Genomic DNA, 7,353 nt, shown 5'->3' with positions numbered 1-7,353 from the left:
CTTAGTTGTTGACAAGCCAATGAGATGATGATTTTCTTGTTCATGCACTTCTCCAAACAAACTTATGTTGCTTCTTCTTTGTTTACTAAAAGTTCAAGATTTGGCATAAAAGACTCTTACTTGTATGCATTTCGAGTGGTTATATTAAGTCAAGGTAAAGATAGGTTTTTGGATTTTTTTAACTCAAGAACTTTCATGTATCTTTCTAACCACTTAATCTATACAATTATGCTAAATTGTTTAATGGCCTTGCTTTTCTATTATGCCACCAATATTTGTGCATTTTGTCACTAATAATCTATACAATTATGCTAAAATGTTCAATGGCCTTTCTTTTCTATTATGCCACCAATATTTGTGCTTTTTGTCAAGCTTGGTTTCTTCTTTCTCAAAGAAAGTTTTAATAGATTACCATTGATGTTACTGGTTTTGCAATTCATGGTGGTAATTTGAGAATCTAGTATCACCATCTTATTTTTGGAATGTTCCAATTGAACACATGTTCTCAATGGATGCTCCTTGGCTGCACGCTTAGAGAATGTCACAAGAAAGAAAAGAATGGTGTTGAACGATTCTATTTCCCTTATCAAAACACCAAAATAGTGTTTCTTTTCATTTGCCAGAACACATATATTTCAATAAATGAACTTTTTGTAGTAAATATATATATGGTGTTCAAATTATATGATATTTACATGCACACGTGTGTGTGTGTGTGTGTGTAAGTGTATACGTATGTATGTATGCACATGTATAAATATACAATTTATGCACATGTGTGTGTGCACATGCATAAATTGTATATTTATGCATGTGTGTGTGCATATGCATAAATTGTATATTTATGCATGTGTGTGTACATGCATAAATATACAATTTATGTACTTATCCGTCTCTCTGTGTGTGCACGAGTGCACGCCTGCACCTTTCCTGAGAGAGAGAGAGAGAGAGAGAGAGAGAGAGAGAGAGAGAGAGAGAGAGAGAGAGAGAGAGAGAGAGAGAGAGAGAGCATACATACATACATATATAAATACATACATACATACATATATATATATATATATACATACATTTATACATACATAAATACATACATATGGTTGTATGTATGTATGTATATATACATAGACATAAACATATACAAACACACATGCACACATAATAATGTGGAATATATTGTTTATGAATCAATTGAATAAGCTTGAAAGGAACATTAAGGGGCACACGTTTGTTACACTAAAGCCTTCCAAATGACATTTTGCTCCTTTGAAAATTAATCTCATATATATATATACTTACATACAATACAATACACACACACATATACAATATACATATATATATGTACACACACACACACACACACACACACACATATATATTGGATAAGCTTGACACGAATGTTGAGGGGCACATATTTGTTACACTAAGGCCTTCCAAGTGACATTTTGATGCTTTGAAAATTAATCATATATCATACACACACACACACACACACACACACACACACACACATAAGTATATAAGTATATAAGTATATATATATATATATATATATATACACACACACACGTCTTTATCTTTATCCCTTAATTATATTTGGGAAAAGTGTTGTTGTCCCAGCTTATCATTAGATATGATTAGACTTGCATCCAAAAGGAAATGAGCCGATAGAGATAAAATGGTAAAAATAGGTATTTCTTGAATAATGACGGAAAATGTGTAGTAGGTAAAATATACAAAACCCGGAACACGCTCTGCCTTAGGCCATTTTGGGCGGCCGGCATCACATATGAAAGAGGGCGGGGCGGCCCACAGGAGCTCCTGAAGTATGAAAGGGCATGGGCAAGGAGGAATAAGAAGAATAGTGTGTTAGGAGGAGAGAGGGACAAGCTTTCCAGCTAAGGGTGTACGCGTGCTTTGTGAAACTAATAATTAAAATTTGATAGATTCCCAATGAAATGATGAGAAATGACAAGATCCCAAAGTACGCCTCCACTATCCCTCCGAAAATTCCAAATATTATTTAAATAATTGCACCTCGAGCACTGATTGGCTGAACCCCCTCCTCCCTTCCTAACCCCCCCCATGCCGTGGGTCTCATCCTTTTTTTATAATATTCGTTTTTTTTTGGCCCATTTATTATTGTTTATTAAATATTTATTTTTGATCTGCACGTACACTTGGGGGCACTTAGCTTTCAAGGAAAGCTTTGGAGTTGGATAAAGTGGGGCTCATCTTGCAATTATTGTGATCCTTATATTATATTATATATATTTTCTTAAATTATATATATATATATATATATATATAAAGACTTAGCGTCTTGCTCTTGCTTTGTTTCCATTTTAAAAGGTTTATTCTAACTGTTTGGATTGCAGACAAATACAATTTTGAAAGGGTTTGCCTCACCCTTGTTTAAAGCCCATCATCTGCAACATCCCCCCCTGCATTCAATACAAACTAGGAGTTCTTCTCCTGCCATAGCTTAATTAACACCACAATTGCTGCTGCAATCAGGTCAGTAGCTTATTAACTCACCTGTTGCTTTGCTCTTAAACAACAGTTTTTTATTGTTTTGTGTCATACAGACTACATATAGTTTTTTTACTCCCGAGGAAGATTTTTAGCAGCACATTAATCATCTTTAATTTGTTATTGTTTCTTAAGGATGATAAAACCTTATTCAAATCGAAAAGACCACCTCTAAGGATGTTCAAACCTTCTCTAAACTCACATCAGGATGATAAAACCTTCTTTGAACCCACATAAAGGATGCTAAACCTTCCATAAACCCACATAAGGATGATAAACCCTTCTATAAACCCACATAAGGACGATTAACCCATCTATAAATCCACATAAGCATGCTTGGTCTCACTGCCTGTGTACACCAAGCCCCTTTCAAGGTGGGATCACCAAGCAAACCACTTGAACTGTTGATTCCCATCCATTGAAATCCTCCTAACCTTGTAGGACCCAAATCATGGCTGCTTTTTCGATTAGTTGACGATTAGCATGCTTGGTCCTCCTAACCTTGTCGGACCCGAATCATGGCTGCTTTTTCTATTAGTCGACGATTAGCAAAAAGAAAAGAAAAGAAAGACAGTCAAAAAAAGTAGCTTTATGGATCAAAGCAATGATCCAGCCTACACGATGCAAAACAGAGCTGCCCTACTAGGGTGCCTGGGCCTTGGCCTGAAGGAAATGCCCTATGTGGTGCTTGACAAGGCAAGCCACCTAACTTTTTAGCCCATACACCTGTGTAGGACAGTGGTGAAGCTACAGTTGCCCTACTTTGCAAGGGCATCAGCTTTAAGGATTGAAATGCCCTATATGGTGCTTGACTAGGAAAGCCACCTTACCCATACACCTGTGTAGGACAGTGGTGAAACTAGATTTACCCTACTTTGCAAGGGCATCAACTTTAAGGATTGTTCTTTTGAATCTTTTTTTTCTATTTTTTTTTCCAGTTTGTTGAGTGCCCCACTGCTCAGGCTTGTGGGACTCTTCTTGAGAGTCAGCTGTCGGCTGTTGGATGCTCACACAGAGGTGAGACCACATTGTTTTGCCTTCTGTTATACATATGCTGGAGGGGTGCTGGGAAAGTATCCAGGGAAACTCCTGAGCTGTGCTGAATTGTGTGGCCCTATCAGAGACAAAGTTAATATTCTTTCTAGAGGAAGGTGGGGGGGGGGGGCGCGTTTGTGTTGTGTGTGCTGGTAGATCCAGGGAAACTATTAAGCTGTGCCAGAGGAATTGTCTGGGCCCATCAGACATAAGGTTAATATTCTTTCATAAGAGCTAGAATGATCTTCTCTGGCATTGGTGTCTGCAGATATATATTCATTGTGTGCACTGGCCCCACATGTGCGAGTATAGATATATATAGGGTTTGCCGGCACCCCTGCACCTAGTTTTGCCAGTAATGGTCGTTTTTTAAAGATGGTATCAAACAAAAAAACATAGCTCTCAATGTGGAGGCCATGGTCTAGTGGTTACATTGCACGGCTGTAGAAGCTAAGCTTCCGGGGTTGAAGCACGGCTCTAGAAGCTAAGCTTCCGGGGTTGAATCCTTGGTGAGTGGACATTTGTTCATTATTTTGTGAACATTTGCTCATTTTTAGTGAACAGATGTTCACTAAATTAGTGAACATCCAGCCCTCCCAGGGGTTACCAGCACGTGTTGGTTCAGGGTGCAATAGTACCCCAATATCTATGATAAGCCCATGTGTGCACCACTGGTTTGACCCCAAGAGCAGACAGGGTTCTGCAGCTTTCCTGCATTGTTTTATGTTGTGAGTTTCCAATTTATTTATTATATGATCTTTTCACCCAAGATAGAAACTCTATCATGGAGTGATTGCTGATTTTTATCTTTGGTCTCACCATGCCAGAGTGTTAGCCATTGGGATGCCAATTGTTGCAATGCGACCCTCCAATCATCGAGGCGGCTTCATACCTCAAGGGTCAAGATTTTCTGAGTAAGTCTGTTTTTCTACTTTCATGACTTGACCTTTTGATAAGGGTTTGCCTAACTTTGAGCAATACGGCAGGCTCAATCATGACTCTGAGGAGCTCTGTTGGGACAATGGCCAACTTTTGGTGGTCATACCCTCTCAAAATGGTAAAGCTCACAAGCAGCCACCAGCGGGTTTATCGATTCCAAGCCAATATCCAAAAGACACGGCAAGACAAATTGCAACTAACAAGGATGTGACATTAGAAGCACTGTTAAATGATGCTGAAAGATTAACAGAGTTTCCAGCTTGTGTACCTGGTGTTGAGATGGTAGACTGGTTGGATGATCCTTTGGTAGAACCTTTAGATGGTGAAGCCACTATTGTCACATCGTCTGTGTCACTTTCAAGCATGCCATCTGCACTTTCTAGTTCTCACTTCGATCAGCCTCTTGGGAGGATGTGTCCTATAGATTTTTCAGAGACATCCGAACAAGCTGTGGCAATGAGGGAGAACCTCCACCAGCATGCAGGGATGACATACGGACCTTCGGCTTTGGTGACACCCAAGAAATTTGGTAAAGTAGATGCAGAGGTGGGCATGCCTCTTGTTTCCTCAGCGCACCCAACTACTTCAAGAAAATGTATACCAGAGGAGAAAGATGCTTTACTCAGCTCCAGTGCTCCTCACTGCATGACATCTTCATCTACAATGCAGTCACTACAGAACACCCGTTTTACTCCAAGAACAGGTGCTACAGTGTTTTTTGATGGATCACCCACTGCCCACAATGCAAAAACAGCAGCTGCATCAAGTTGTGTCAATCCACATGCATCCGTGGACATATCCCCAGCTTCAGACTTAGAATCAGTTCTACTTGAAGCTTCTGAGCCAACAGACATATCGTTTTCATGTGGCTCTGGCCATGGTCCCAACAAGGGTGGCAAATTTGATCGTGCTTGTGGGAAGAGGAAAACAGAAGCAATGAATGACTTTGATTCTGAGAGTGAGGTATGTCAGGAATGGATAGTTATTTTGCATATTGTTTCACAATAGTATAGAAATGTCTAAGTGCCACTGGACCATGCAGGATTCATATGATGATGTAGTGGTTGCAAGGAAACCACGGCAAGAACGGTCAGCTTCCATGAAAAGAACTAGAGCAGCTGAAACCCACAATCAGTCAGAAAGGGTTATTTTTCATCTCTCTCTCTCTCTCTCTCTCTCTCTCTCTCATGCACAAGCGCATGCATGCATGGCACATGCAGACATCAATAACACGCTCTTGATTCATTGAAGAAACGTTAAAGATATAATTATTGTGTATCTGCAGAACATGTTAATGCCGCATTCATGTTTTTAGTGGAGGTTCGCTGATGTGCGCATGTGCATTGATGCTATATTGCTAGAAGTGAGGGCTTTTTCACGTAAATTCACCTATTTCATTAAAGACTTTCGATGTTTTGATCGACAGAAACGACGAGGCAGAATAAATGAGAAATTGAAGGCTCTTCAAGAACTTATACCCAATGCTAACAAGGTGAGTTTCTAGGTGCTAGTTTCTCTTGTTTCTCTGTTATGCACGTCATGTATGCATAAATGCTGTAATAAATCAAGTGCACTTACACTTCTTAATTGGTGTGTAGACTGACAAAGCTTCATTACTGTCGGAGGCCATTGACTACCTCAAAAAGTTGAGGTCACAGCTTCAGGTAATGCTTCAGATGAGACCTGTTTGCATCATCCGTTTTCATTGTGTTTCTGATTTGAAGTGTCATTGCAGTAATACTATTTAAGCTATATAGATAGGGGATTGGACTTTGTCAAGCCTATGTCAAATTATTTTCAAAATATTGAATCCTTTAGTCTTTTTTGGTGAACAGATAATGTCTCACAGGAGTGGAATGGGTATTTGTCCATTGCTGATCTCCCAAGGGGTACACCACCTACAGATGCCGCATGTGGGAATGGGATTGAACTTTGGGGCAAGGATGGGAGTGGGAGCGGGTGAAGGCGCCACATCGACAAGCTTTCAAAGCTCGCCTATGCCCCCAATTGTTGGATCTACTGCACCATTTGTCTCTGCAAAAACTTGTCCAGGGAATACTGGACCACCTGTAGTGCAAGGGTCTCTTCAAGATCCATTTGTCTCTACTAGTCCCCATTTCCCCCTTCTTCCTACAGCCATACCACATCCCTTGGGATGTACAGATTTGAGCAGATCAGTTTCTTTTCATCCTTCATCTCATTTATAACATGCTTTCAATGTTGAAAATTTTAGATTGACAACTCCAGCTGTCTTTAGCTGCGATTCGACAAGCAATAACCTGAGTTTTCCACTCTCTTTATTCTCTCATGTAAAATCATTGACTTACCAACTCTGCCACCCTCACAAGTCACCACTAAAGTCATTCCACTTTTATTGGTGATAGGAGTGACTTTATTGAGTGATTACAAGTGAGTGAGTGGAGATCTCTAAGTATTTAGAAGACTAAATGTATTCGAAGAATGGATGCTTTTTCTTTTCTTGGGAGTTCAAGGTTGTTCCAAGGCCAGGCTGATGGGCGGTTAGCCTTGGATGGGGAATCTCCCCAATCGAAGCCAAGCACCTGTCTAGTCTGTAAACAGCCCAACTTCTTTTTCAAAAAACTGGCTGTTTATATTAGTAGAAAGAGATAGGTTACAACATGTAGAACTCTAATGAGACCAGTGACTATGCACATGACATACAGTTCCGCAAGCCCTGAGCTTGCCTTTGACTTAATTGAGAAGTTTCTCTAGCTGTGAAACCAGCTTTTCCCTCTTTTCGTGAGTGTGGCTTTTAAAAGGCATAGAGTGCTTTGATGAGCAACACATCCTTGGAGATGACGGCCTCTCTCATCTTCCACAGTT

At 39.9% G+C, this 7,353-nt stretch overlaps 1 protein-coding gene across 3 annotated transcripts; it reads left to right on the top strand.

Moving 5' to 3' along the window:
* Window positions 1–2,330: 2,330 nt before the first annotated feature.
* On the top strand, window positions 2,331–6,987 carry LOC147613783 (uncharacterized). Of its 3 annotated transcripts, none has more exons than XM_086781772.1 (8): window positions 2,331–2,520; window positions 3,474–3,552; window positions 4,398–4,484; window positions 4,557–5,472; window positions 5,552–5,653; window positions 5,936–6,001; window positions 6,108–6,173; window positions 6,345–6,987. In XM_086781772.1, the coding sequence occupies exons 2-8, from the start codon at window positions 3,539–3,541 to the stop codon at window positions 6,714–6,716; spliced, it is 1,623 nt and encodes a 540-aa protein (XP_086637898.1). In that variant the 5' UTR covers window positions 2,331–2,520; window positions 3,474–3,538; the 3' UTR covers window positions 6,717–6,987. The 3 variants fall into 3 exon arrangements, with proteins under 3 accessions (XP_086637898.1, XP_086637899.1, XP_086637900.1); XM_086781774.1 differs by lacking the exon at window positions 2,331–2,520 and adding an exon at window positions 3,839–4,079 and having other exon boundaries at window positions 3,506–3,552; XM_086781773.1 differs by lacking the exon at window positions 3,474–3,552.
* Window positions 6,988–7,353: the final 366 nt, after the last annotated feature.

The sequence above is a fragment of the Cibotium barometz genome, chromosome 43 (genome assembly GCF_041138505.1).
Source record: "Cibotium barometz isolate CiBa-2024 chromosome 43, ASM4113850v1, whole genome shotgun sequence".
Classification (NCBI taxonomy): domain Eukaryota; kingdom Viridiplantae; phylum Streptophyta; class Polypodiopsida; order Cyatheales; family Cibotiaceae; genus Cibotium; species Cibotium barometz.
The sequence above is the reverse complement of the archived record's forward strand: the minus strand, read 5'-3'. Positions and strand labels throughout refer to the sequence as shown.

Coding starts and splice junctions, on each gene's coding strand:
- LOC147613783 (XM_086781772.1), top strand. Junction 4,485..4,556: donor CAAGGGTCAAGATTTTCTGA/GTAAGTCTGTTT, acceptor GCAATACGGCAG/GCTCAATCATGACTCTGAGG. Junction 6,174..6,344: donor AGTTGAGGTCACAGCTTCAG/GTAATGCTTCAG, acceptor TTTGGTGAACAG/ATAATGTCTCACAGGAGTGG.